This window comes from Passer montanus, unplaced genomic scaffold, assembly GCF_014805655.1.
Source record: "Passer montanus isolate IOZ18808 unplaced genomic scaffold, ASM1480565v1 scaffold59, whole genome shotgun sequence".
Taxonomy (NCBI): Eukaryota; Metazoa; Chordata; class Aves; order Passeriformes; family Passeridae; genus Passer; species Passer montanus.
The window spans coordinates 1,022,099-1,034,531 of record NW_024370926.1 but is presented as its reverse complement, the minus strand read 5'-3'; the positions used below and the strand labels follow the sequence as shown (position 1 = coordinate 1,034,531).

General features: G+C 50.4%; 1 protein-coding gene across 2 annotated transcripts in view; it reads right to left on the bottom strand.

Annotated features, from left to right (window-relative positions):
- Nucleotides 1–12,433, bottom strand: part of SETD2 (SET domain containing 2, histone lysine methyltransferase) — a 52,872-nt gene that overhangs the window by 26,857 nt on the left and 13,582 nt on the right. For both annotated transcript variants that reach the window (XR_005629532.1, XM_039726437.1), the window contains exons 3-9: nt 7,165–11,558; nt 6,126–6,257; nt 5,187–5,315; nt 3,873–3,996; nt 2,787–2,864; nt 2,459–2,556; nt 941–1,067 (exon numbers count right to left, since the gene is read on the bottom strand). Coding sequence is in view for 1 of the 2 variants with exons in the window: in XM_039726437.1 (XP_039582371.1) it covers nt 941–1,067; nt 2,459–2,556; nt 2,787–2,864; nt 3,873–3,996; nt 5,187–5,315; nt 6,126–6,257; nt 7,165–11,558 (5,082 nt within the window). In the remaining variant the exon portion in view is untranslated. The remainder of the gene's footprint in view (nt 1–940; nt 1,068–2,458; nt 2,557–2,786; nt 2,865–3,872; nt 3,997–5,186; nt 5,316–6,125; nt 6,258–7,164; nt 11,559–12,433) is intronic.

The window sequence follows — 12,433 nt, the reverse complement described above, 5'->3', positions numbered from 1 at the left end:
TCATTTAGTGACTAATTAGTGTTTTAAAACACCCTATAAATGATTTACTAATTATTTCTTGGCTTACTCACTCTCTATAAATTATTTAGGAATTGTTTCTTGCTTTCCTCCCTCTCTGATACAGCACATTAAAATGAAACTGGCATTTTTAAACTTCCCAAAAGAACTAGGAATAAATCTTCTCCATAGGAACAGAGGTTTGTCCCTTCAAGGATGGAATAATTACAATTTGTAGGAATTAAAGAAGAGTCTCTGCAGGTTCTTGCAGATTTCACCCAAAAAATTCCTCTTGCTCTGGACTCTCTGCACTTTTTCCACATGGCATGAACCCATCCCTGCAATTCCATGTGTTGTCTCTAAAATTCCACCTCCCAACCTGGAAATGGCAAAACTCTGCCCTTGGAGCTGCCAAATTTCAGGTGATGCCTTAAATGGCAAAGCCAATATTGTTCATCTTTCATCACTGTTTAAAAATCATAGAAAGCAACCCACATTTTTAAATCCAACTTATGGTGGGGTTTACTTATGGATGAGCAAATACTGCACATGGGAAAGTCACTCTATGGTGGGACTTTAAATAACCAGGAGAAAGGAAATTGGATTTAACTGAAGATCCAAGAAAACACAAATCTTGAGGGGCCTTGTGAAATAAAATGGTTGGAGTTGGAAAAGACCTCCAAGATCATCAATCCAGCCTTAATGACACTGAGGTAATCAGGAGTAAACTTCTCCCAAAGGAACAGTGATGGGATGAGATGAAACGGCCTCAAGCTGTGCCAGAGGAGGCTCAGGTCGGATATTGGGGAAATTCCTTCACGGGAAGGGCTGGTGGTGGTGGAATCCCCATTCCTGGAGGGATTTAAAGCCACGTGGATGTGGGACATGGGTGGTTTTGGGGGATGGCTGGGCTCAATCCCAGAGGCTCAATCCTCCAACTCACCGAGTCCTTTTTCCGGGAGCGCTCCTTCTTCATCTTCCCTCCGGCGGCGCGGATGCTGACCCTGTTCTCCCCTCCCAGGTACCCCCGGCAGTTGGAGGAGCCACAAAAACATTTCTGGGCCTCTTTGCTGTGGGAAGGGACACAAAGAGAGGTCCAACAACAGCTCAACCCCAGCCACAGCCACCTCTGCACCTCCAGAAGCCAGGAATGGGAATGGCTCTGCATGGAAAAGCCGCTTAAAATCCAAATAAAGTCTTTATTCCCAACACAGCTGCCATGATCCCCAGCTGTGGCAGCTGGAAAGGCAAGCCTGCCTCACTTCCAGGCTCTCCACAGGTCAAGAATCAGAAACCAGAGAGGAAAAGGTGGAGCTGACAACTTCTTACCCCACATTGCCATCAATATCCTAATTTTCCTAAGGAATTTAGCCTCAGGATTATACATCCACTAGGAAAAGCTTGCATTTTGTAGCATTTTATAGCACTTTATATTGAATTAACAGCATTTTATATTGAATTTTAGAGCTCAAAACAGGATAAAGTATGAGCTTAGGATTCATGCAAGCAGCAAAACCCACACGGAAAATTATCCTTTTTGCCCAAATTTTTTTAGACATTCAGCCATGGATAATAAATACTATATATATATCAATATCCTAATTTTCCTAAGGAATTTAGCCTCAGGATTATACATCCACTAGGAAAAGCTTGCATTTCATAGCATTTTATAACTCATATATTGAATTTGAGAGCTCAAAACAGGATAAAGAATGAGCTCAGGATTCATGGAAGCAGCAAAATCCACATGGAAAATTTGGTTTGGATGTTCAGCCATGGATAATAAATACAATATATAAAATAAATATAATAAATACAATAAATGCAATAAATATAATTCCCAAGGAATATTTCTACCAAGCCTCTGTATTTCCCACTTGACAAACCATCCATTTTAAACTCCATTCCACAATTTCTTGGGAAAATGGTAGGGTTTTCTTTTAAATATGTGGAACCCACTGGAGGAATATGGCTCTGCAGCAGTAAGAAGCAGGGAAGCTCAATTCCAGGAATTTCTAGGAATGAGGAATAATCTTAAAATGCAACTAAAAACTCATTCCTGCTTACAGGAAGTGCCTGGAGAAGGATCCAGAAGGAAAAGGAAGGGATGTTCCTCAAGTTATAGTTCACCAAAGGGTAATGGAGGAACCTTAGGCTCAGGTTTAGCAAAAGGATCCCAATTCCAGGCTGGAGCTTTCCCTGAAGCCCTGGATTAGGCCTGGAAGAGGGGATGAGTTATCCAGGGGGTTTTACACTCCTCAGGTGCTTGCAAAGCCATAAAACAGGAGTGGGAAGAGAAGGATGGGAACTGTCAAGAAATATTGCAGATTAATTAATAACCAGACAGGAAGAAGCAGGGATAATCTAAATGGGATAAAATAATGGGAAAGGGATGGAGTAGGACCAGTGACAGTGGGAAGGGGTTAGAGCAGGAATTCCTGTGCCAGGAAAGGGGACATACCCATATCTCTGGAACTGGTAATCAAAGGTCAGCTCCGAGCCCGACGGGACCAGCTTGGTGGTGAAAAACCCAACCCGGAGCTGCCCATTCACAGTCCACTGTGGAAAAGAGAAGCCAGGAGTTATTCCAGCCTCAACTTTGCTTTCCCTGAGCACACCAATCCTTGGAAAAGCAGCACTGGGGAGTTTAAAACCAGGCAAAGTGCCTTTGAAATCCAGGTGTTTTCACGTCATTGATACAACAGCAACAAAACTCCCCAAAATAAAGAAGGAAAATGACTCTGAGCTCTCCAGAGGGAGGAGCTGCTGGATTTCATGCAGGATTTTACCTTCTGGGTCTCACAGTTTGGCTCACAGCTGTGGTTCATGAAGCGGGAGCAGTTTCCTTTCTGGGTGGCATCAATGATCTGAAAAGGGACAAGAAATGCAGGGAAAAGGCTCAATCCTTGGGAAGCAGCTACAAACACAACCCATGTGGGAATCATCTCCTTTCCCACTCTTTATTTGATATTCCTCATCTTTATTTTAGAGATTGGGGGTTGTTAGGACATTAATTCCCCCCCAAAAATGCATTTAGGTACAGGGCTCCTCATTTTCCAGAGTTCTCCAGCTGGATGCAGCTACTGGATTTTGTTTCTCATACAGCCATAAGAGGTTAGAAGAGTAAATTTTCTCTCACACACCTCACACTCCAAGGGAAAAGTCATCCCAGAAATAAAAACTCATTTTATAACTGGAAATGCTCCTTTGTGACACTTAAAATTACAAAACAATCCCAAAAATCCTTATTTTAGCAGGAAAAACACCCAGGAAAAACCACTCTGAGTATTTTTAGCTCCTTTTCTCTCAAGCTCCCCAGACCCAAAAAGTCCTGATAGGAGAGACAAGGAGAATAAGAGATGGAATTTCTATTTATCTCCCTTGTTCTCAGGCTGAGAGAACAGCTCCACATCCCTCAGAGCAGCAATAAATAATTAAGGATATCCCATATATAAATACTCCAGTGGCAATTCCGCACAGAGGGACTCTGCCAGTTTAAAATATCCCAATTTCATGGAGTTTAATTGAAAAGAAGTGTGGATTTTTGGTGTATTTGGGCACCCAAAAAGGGTGAGTTTGGCTTGGAGCATCTTCCCAAACTCCTCTCCCATGGAACAATGGACCATGCTCCATCTTCTCCTTTGGAAAGACACTTTTCCCTCCCTAAGGTCACTGGGATACATTTAAGCTGCCAGAATTTTGTTGGAACTGAGCAATGGGTTAAAAAATCCTGAGGCTTGAAGTTTCCTTTCCTCAGGAAAACATTCCCAATGGATTCAGGACGTTGCTCCATGGGTTGCCAAGGAGCTGGCGCTGTACACAGCTAAATCCAGCCTTTCCCAAAGCAATCCCATCCCAGCAATGCCACTGCTCACCTCATCATTCTTCAGGGCCATGAAATAATAGTGGATGTTCTTGTTCCGGGCATATTCCTTCACCCGAGCCTTGAATTCCTTGTGATCCAGCACTTCCCCACAGTATTCCAAGACAAAAGTGTTGCTGCAAGAGGAAAAACATCAATATTCTTAGGGAAAAAACCACAAATAAACAAAAAATAATCCCTGTTCAGGTGGATTCTCTGAACACAACTCCCAGCCTGGCCATCCTGGTGGTGCAGCAATAATGATGTGCCTTAATCTCAGGGAATTCTGATTAATTTGGGATTTTATGCTGTCACATGGGAAGGTGACAGAGGGACGAAGCTCCTCTTGGAGCAGGGTTTGTTCTATAAATTCAGTGTATTCATAGAATTGCAGGATGGTTTGGGTTGGAAAGGAACTTTGAGCTCATCCAACACCATTCCATGGGCAGGGACACCTCCCACTATCCCAGGCTGCTCCCAGCCCCATCCAACCTGGCCTTGGACACTGCCAGGGATCCAGGCGCAGCCACAGCTGCTGTGGGCTTGAAAACACTTTTTAGGAAGGAATTTTCCCAATTTCCACCCTGAGTCCAGCCTGAGGCTGTTCCCTCTCCTCCTGTCCCTGTTCCCTGGGATAAGATCCCAAATCCCCCCGGCTGTCCCCTCCTGTCAGGAGCTGTGCAGAGCCACAAGGGCCCCCCTGAGCCTCCTTTTCTCCAGGCTGAGCCCCTTCCCAGCTCCCTCAGGAGTTCTCCAGCCCCTTCCCAGCTCTGTTCCCTGCCCTGGACACACTCCAGGATGCTCTCTTCTCCCAGTAAACCTCATTTTGGTCTCCCCATCCTCATCCTTCCTTGAGGAGATCTCAAGTGTCCTCACTCCTCTCTCCTTTTCTAGCCTCACCTAACCCAGCTGTTGGAATTAATTACAATCCTGACTTAACAACAGGAGGAAAGATCCCCTCTGGATCTTCTTGTTGTCCAAAGCGGGGGAGGAGGAGGAGGACTCAGGAAGAGAAGTTTTGCAGAGATGGGAAAAGAAGAATGGACACAACTGGAGTGAAATAGGGACAGAGAAAGGTGAGGCAGATCCATCCCAAGAACAAGCCATGGAAAGGCTGTTGGGAAACCAGGAAGAGCAAAACCAGAGTGGGAGATCAAAGCACAGATGGGCAGATGCCAAAGAGGAAGAGGGACACCCAGCAGGGACAGGACGAGCTGGAAGAACCTCAGCCCATCTCCTGTCAGGGAAATCCAGACCCCACAGGCCCTTTTCCCTTCAGGAGGCAGTAAAAGGGTGGGAAAAGGCTGTGGGAAGAGGGAAGGCTTACGATGGCAGGTCCTTGGCAGCTCTGAGCCCCCAGCCCTTCTTCTCAGTGAGGATCACCTCCACATCTGCGTGCTGCTTCTTCTGGAAGCGCCGGTTGGAGCAGTAGTCACCGTTTGGACACCGGGAGGAGCTGAGGGAAGGGATGGGAAGGGAGCAAATCAATTCCCAGCAGGAAAACAGCACCACCAGGAAGGGCTCAGATGGGAAATAAATCCCAAATAATCATGAGAAATTCTGTGCGAAACCTTCAAATGTGGTTTGCTATAAAAAGCACAACCACGGGACTGCCAACGTGCAAACGCAGATCGTTTATTTCTGGAAAGATAAAAACATTTGGAATGCTGATCCCGCTGCATTTCTGTATCAGGGCATCCCAGTGGGGAGAACTGGGCCCTCTCCCCTTGTTCTGGGGGTTATTCCTTCAAGATATTCCCTGCCCTATGTCTGGTGTATGAGATAAGAGCAAAAATTGGGATTCTGACAGATAATTCCAATCCTCATGCTGGAGGAAATCCCACCAAGCAGCTTGTCCCCACCTCCAGCATCCATGGAGCAGCAAACCTCTTCCAGAGGGAAAAGGAGACACCAGCCATAGGCTGGAGAGGCTCTGGGGAAAGGAGATCCAGGAGGTTGTGAGGGCTGATCTCCTGCAGCTCATCCAAAGATTTAAATCAGGGAATCATGGAATGGTTTGGGTGGGAAGGGACTCCAAGGACCATCTCAGGGACCATGGGCAGGGACACCTCCCACTGCCCCAGGCTGCTCCAACCCCATCCAACCCCTGAAACCTTCCAGGGATGGAGCAACCACAGCTTCTGCTGGCAGCTCCGAAGGTCGCTCCAGGCCAGCACAGACACACCACTGCCACCTCCCAGGAATTCCCAAGTTATTTGAGGGATTCCCAGGACACCTCCAAGGCAATCCATGGAGCCCAACTCACCACTCAATCATGAGCAGGCGATTGAGGCAATCCTCTCCACAGGCCACCTCGCCCTGCGCCCGCTCCTCCTTGGACAGAGGGGGACACTCACACAGCATCCGCTTGATGTCCCGGTGGGATTTGTTCTTCTTCCTGGGAAGCCAAGGCATGGAAACACAGGTGAGACAGCAGCCAGGTGGAGAAACTCCTCCTCCATCCTGAGCAGTGGTTTTTGGAAAAATCCAAAAATAAATTTCTCAATATATGGATAACCTTAGGGACAGGAACACCCAAGGACACTTGGCTTGGTGATGACAAAAGGTGATTTCTTAAAGAGAATTCCCAGGATATTTAGCTGTTTTTCCTTTCTCCTCCCTGTCTATGCTTATTTGGACACCCATATTTTAATAAGGCAAATTGGAGGGTTTGGTTACTTCAGCCTCTGCTTTGCTGTGAAGTAAGAAGATGAAAAACAGGAGAAAATCAGAGGTAGACAAAAAGCAGGGCATTCACTAATTCATATTTTAGGTTCCATGAAGGATTTGGGGAATGCTCTGAGTGTGGATCCCAACAAGGCAAAAATCCATAAGAAAAAAAAAATCAAATTATGGCTATTAGATCTAAAAAAGCTCTTCTAAGATGATGAATAAAGACATGGAAGCAACCAAAACCTTCAGAAAAGTGCATTGTTTGTCCAAAAGCTTTTCCACACCCAGACAGAATTCCCTGTGCCAACAGAAAGGGAGCAAGCTGGCATTTGGGGACATTAAAACAAGCAGGATCTGGTAAAGCTGTAAAAAAGGGTACAAATAAATCAACTTTGCCCTCTGATCCTCCTATTTTCCAACTTTTCTCAGTGCCTGGGACTGTCTGGGGCAAACTGGGTGATTCTCTTTAGGAGAAAAGAGCCCTGGGTGGCTTTGCCAAATGTGGGGAATGCAACATCCCTGCCCCTCCCTCCAAAGGATTCGGCCATAAAAACCCATCCATCTTGGAACCAAATGGAAGCTAAATCCCAAACTTCTCCAGGGAATTAAGACACGGATAAAGCAGCAGTTACCTCTCTGTCAAGTAGACGTTCTCCTCGATGAGGTCAAAGTAACAGGGCATCTTCCCCTGCTTGGCAAACTCCTTCCAGCGCTGGGGGTCCCTGAAGTCATCCATGATGCATAACCTGCCCACCATGGAGGAATCCTGTGGCACTGGCTCCACCTGCTCCCCCTCCAGCTTCCCCTTCCTCTTCTCCCCGGAGTCCCCGTCGCTCTCCGAGTCGCTCTCCAACTCCGGCCGCCTTTTTTTCGGTGGGCCTCGCTCCTTCACGTCGTTTTTCTCCAAAGCTTTCACCTCGTCCTTCTTCTCCCCGCCCGGCACCGGCTCCTTGGTGGAATTGCTGCTGATCTCGTGTGCCTGCACCGAGCCCTGCTCCTTCTGCCTGGGCATCTGGGATTTTCCAGAGGGGCTGGGGAAGCGGGGCTTGCACTCCTCATCCCAACGCTCATCCTCTTCATACTCCTCGTGGTCTTCCGTGAGGGAATCAGGCACCTGGCCTTGGATGCGTTCGTAGTTAACCACGGAGGCTCTGCTGGCTGCCCTCGCATCCCAGTAACCGTTGCCTTGCCAGTAGCTCTGGGAGCTGGGATAGGCTCCCAGGCCCGGATGGTAAACGTAGCCTGAGTACATCCCAAAGCTGCTGTCCGGCTGCTGGTAGGTGCTGCTGGGTTTCTCCTGCTGGGAAAAGTCCCAGCCCACAGCACCCACCTCCTCCGGGGCACGGAAACCATCCAGCCTGGAGTAGTCTCCAAGGCCAGACTGGTTCAGCCCGCCCTGCCCTTGCCGACTGTCAGGCTTGGAAGAGCTCGTCTGGTGCCGGGATGTGTCGGTACTTTCCAAACTCTCTGGGACACAGAAGGGCTGCTCCTCCGGCCGGCCCACGGGCCTCCCCAAGACCACCACGTCTGGCAGCACCATCCTCTCCTCCGTGCCGGCTTTGCCGTGGCAATCGGCCGTCAGGTCCGCCTGGCTCGTGCTGTCCACGCCATCACTTTGGGCCTGGCACGGATCTGCCCGCAGCTCCTCCGGCTCCTTCCTGCTCAGCTCCGTGGAGGTTGCCGGACTCTTCTCCATCCCTCTGGGAGAACATCTGCTCTCCACCTGGGGACCACCTTTACTCCCCATATTTTCTGACCTCTCCTCATAGTAGGGCCTGCTGGGCTCGGGCCGCTCATCATCCCAGTGGTCGGAGAAGCGCCGGTTGCTCCGGGAGGAGCCCGGGCTGCTCTCCTCCATAGCTATTGTGGAGTTCTTGGGAACCACCACAACCGACTGGAGCCTCTTCCGCGGCGTCCCATCATCAGAATCCGAGTCCTCCGTGTCGCTGTCCTCGCTGCCCCCCTCGCTGTCACTGTCCCCCATGTCGGAATAATCGTCATGGCTGGCAGGAATGAATTCCGAGGCGTTGCCACTGCTGTCACACGTTGGGGCTTGGGTCACCATCTCCGTGTCCTCTGCGGTGACGATGACATCGGAGGAGGGATACAAAGCGTCTGGAAAAGCCGAAGCCACCAAGGGCTCGCTTCCCTCATCCCTCTCAGCCGATACGCCGGGACACTGAACCCTCAGCTCATCCAGCTCAGCTCCCTCGGTGGAAACAGCACTTTCTTCCACGACCTCTCTGCTGCGGTGCTCCAGCGGCACTTCCGAATAGTAGGAATGTTCATTCTGGAACGACAACTTGGCTTTTGCTGAGCCAAGATCAACGTGCTGAGCATCCAACTCCAGCATCTCTTCGGCTTCCGAATGCTGGAGTGGCTCCTGGCACATACCCGGAGGGGGCACATCCCATTTGGAAGAGACGCTTTCCTCTGGCATGGGATGATCCGACTGGAGCCTCTGGGAACAGCCATCCTGGGAGGAATCCCTACTCGAGCTTTCCACTGCCAGGCTGACTTTATGGGAAGGATGGCCGTGTTCATCCTCCCCAGCAGACTTGGAATGGGAATCCTCCGTGCTCTCGTAATCGCACGTCACCGTCTGCGGCTCCACCTGCACGTCCAGGAAAGTCTCGGATGTCACTTTCAAATCCGCAGGTTCTGCTTCGATTTCCACTTCCGAGTGGTACAAACCGGGGGTGGCATCATCGGATATGTAGCAAAAAACCGGTTCTTTGGTTTTGTCACACGGAGTCACCTCCTCATCCAACTTCTTAAGGACAGCGTTAGTGGGATCTACATTCACGGCAGGGAGAGGAGCGGATTCCTCTGGCTGCTGCGGCTCCGGATCCTCTGCTTCCTGGAACAGGCTGTTGCACTCACTGGACTGGACTTGGGAATCATCCAGCTCTTGTTCTTGGGACACATCCATGCTCTCAAACCCATTGGATGGCAACAGATATGACGGGCTGGTCTTGATGGCAGGTGATGCTTCCGACCGATCCAGGCCGTGGTCAGAGGATGCAGCCACATCCTCTGCTTTGCAGGCACTGGAGGTTGCCAGACCCTCATCCTGACCCTCCGGGGAGCCGTTCACGCTCGTTTCCGTGGGGAAGCACATTCTTAAGGGATTGTGCTTTGCCTTTAAGAACGCTTCTTGCTCCTTAACACTGTCATGGCCTTCGTTTGCTGCAAGTTCCTCGGATTTTGAGTTTGCCAAACCTGCCTTGGACTCGTCGGCCTTCGGCAAAGCGGGAGACTCATTGAGCTGATTTAACGGAGAAAGTGTCTTTTCCCTTTCCAACTTTTTCACACTGGACACCCTGATCTCATTGTTCTTTACACAAGAGGTCTCTAAATCTAGAGAATTAGACTTGGACTTGATTTCTTCGATCGATTCTGTACAACAGAAAGAACTCTTAAATTTATCAGGCTTTGGTGCGGGGGCCTTGGAAGGGGTGGATTTATAGCGGGAGGAATTCACATTACTGTCGGGCTTGGAATGGGATGTCCCCTTCCGATAGCCCAGTTCATCAAGGGGAGAGCACCTTTTGGATACTTCACTTTCAGAAGTCCTTTTGGAATCTCGATCCGCTTTTGAAGACGACCTCCCTCGCCTGTCCACGTCGGCGTGAGACGACTCCACTTTGCTGTCCCTGTCCGACTTGGAGTAAGAGGATCTCGAGTCTCTGTAGGAGGAGGAGGAATGGGAGGACGTACGCCTGGAGTCGCTGGACCTGGAATGTGTCCTCCTGTACTCATCCTCCGAGTCCGAGCTCTCCCGCGCCCGGCTGTCCGCATACGACCGGGAATAGCGCGACCGTTCCCGGTACGGGGAACTCCGGTGGTACCGGCGGTCGGAGTCGTAGTAATGCGAGCGCTCCGACCTCGAGTAGGAGGAGCTGGTTCGGGAGCTGCGATCGGAGCGGGAACGGGAATGAGACCGGCTTCGCCTCCTCTCTCTGTCCGAGCGGGAGCGGGAGGACGAGTACCGCGAGTCTCTCTCCGATTTGGAATAGCTCGAGTACTTCTCATCCCTGTCCGACCTGGAGCGCGACGAGGACTTGCCCAGGTCATCACCCCGGAGGGACGTGGAGCTCCGTCTGGAATCTCTCTCCTTTTCCGTGCTGGAGATCTTCTGCTCATGCGAGCGCTGGCTGGAGGATGTCCTCACGGAATCCTCGTCGGACTCGGAGCCCTGCAGCGCGCCGTCCGACTGGGAGAACTTCCTCTTGGCCCCCTGCCTCCGGGAGGATACGGGAGCACCCTTTGAGCCGTCGGAAACCTCATCCTCCTTCCCAATATGGGAATCTTCCTTTGGCGGGGTTGTCCCCGTCTGCTCAGGCGCAGGTTGAGTCATGCGTTCCTCCGAGCCGCGCGACGCCGGATCCTGCTTGGCGTCCGGCTCCAAGGCCTCCCTGGGCAGCGCCTGGCTCGGCTCCCTCGGCACAGGGGCTTCAGCTTCGCCGGGCGGCGACAGCAGCAGCGCCGGCATCGGTGTCACCGGTGGCGGCGGTGGGGCCGTGGCTCCAGGAACCGGCATCGGTGACGCCGGCGGTGGCGGCGGTGGCGGGGGAGGCGGCGGCGTGGGAGGGAAATCCACGGCCAAGGCCACCGGTTCTGTTACCGGTGCCGCCGGAGCCGGGGGTGGCTTTGCCGTGACGTTCAGTAAATGTTTTTTAAAATGAATCTTCCCCAATTCTACCTTCGGCTTTGGAGGTGAAGATTCCTCAGCTGAACTGGCGGTGTCCCCCAGGTCCAGTTTATTTTTAGGGTTAAAATCAGTTGGAAGGGGAACCGCTGGAGGGGTGGGAGTTTCATTTTGTTTCTCGTTTCCCAGAGCAGTCAGGAATCGATTGGGTAAAGTTTTCTTAGTTAAACTAAAGCTGAAAGACACTTTTTGTCTTCCCTGCTCCTCAAGGTTAACCTTGGTTTTGGTGCCTTTGGGCAAAAAGCGGCTCGAGGCGACGCCTTTAAACACGGGGCCTTTGATAAAACCAGCTCTCGGCACCGTTTCAGGTTTGCCCTGTGGAAGAAAAAGAAGATGGAATTGGAGGAATTGGATTTTGGGGGGTTTGAACTCAGTTCTGCAGCATTTTCTTTCACCTGGTGAATTTTTCATGATGATAAAACAGAAATGCATACCCTGGGTCTGTCTTTACTGCCTGGCTTTGTCCTGAATAAAATGATTTCCTCAGACTTCTCCAGCTTGAAACTAAGCCTCCTCTGAGGTTTGGGCTGAGGCTTTTTATCTGACTTATTAATGAACAAGCTCAAAGTCCTTTTATCATTTAATTCTTATTTTTTTAAAAAGAGAGTTCAGCTTATAAAGTTAATTGAGGGCAAAACTCTGCTTTTTTATGTTGTTGCTGTGGTCCCAGGCTACAAAAGATCCTGGGTTTTAAGCTTAAAGTGCATTTGTTTATGTGAATCCACCTGGATGCAGCCTTCCAGTACTGGAGAAGGCTCCAGGGAGAGCTCAGAGCCCTTCCAGGGCCTGAAGGGGCTCCAGGAGAGCTGGAGAGGGACTGGGGACAAGGATGGAGGGACAGGACACAGGGAATGGCTCCCACTGCCAGAGGGCAGGGATGGATGGGACTTGGGGAATTAGGAATTCCTGGCTGGGAGGGTGAGGAACGACTGGGATGGAATTCCCAGAGCAGCTGTGGCTGTCCCTGGATCCCTGGAAGTGTCCAAGGCCAGGTTGGGCACTGGGGCTTGGAGCAGCCTGGGACAGTGGGATGTGTCCCTGCCCATTCCTGGGGTGGCAAAATTATCTTAAGAGTCCTTTCCCACCTAAACCATTCTGGGATTTTGGAATTTGGGTCCAACATAAACCAGACCAACAACAATTACAGCAGGAATTTAAATCCCACCTCTCCTTAACAACCTTCTCCTAGT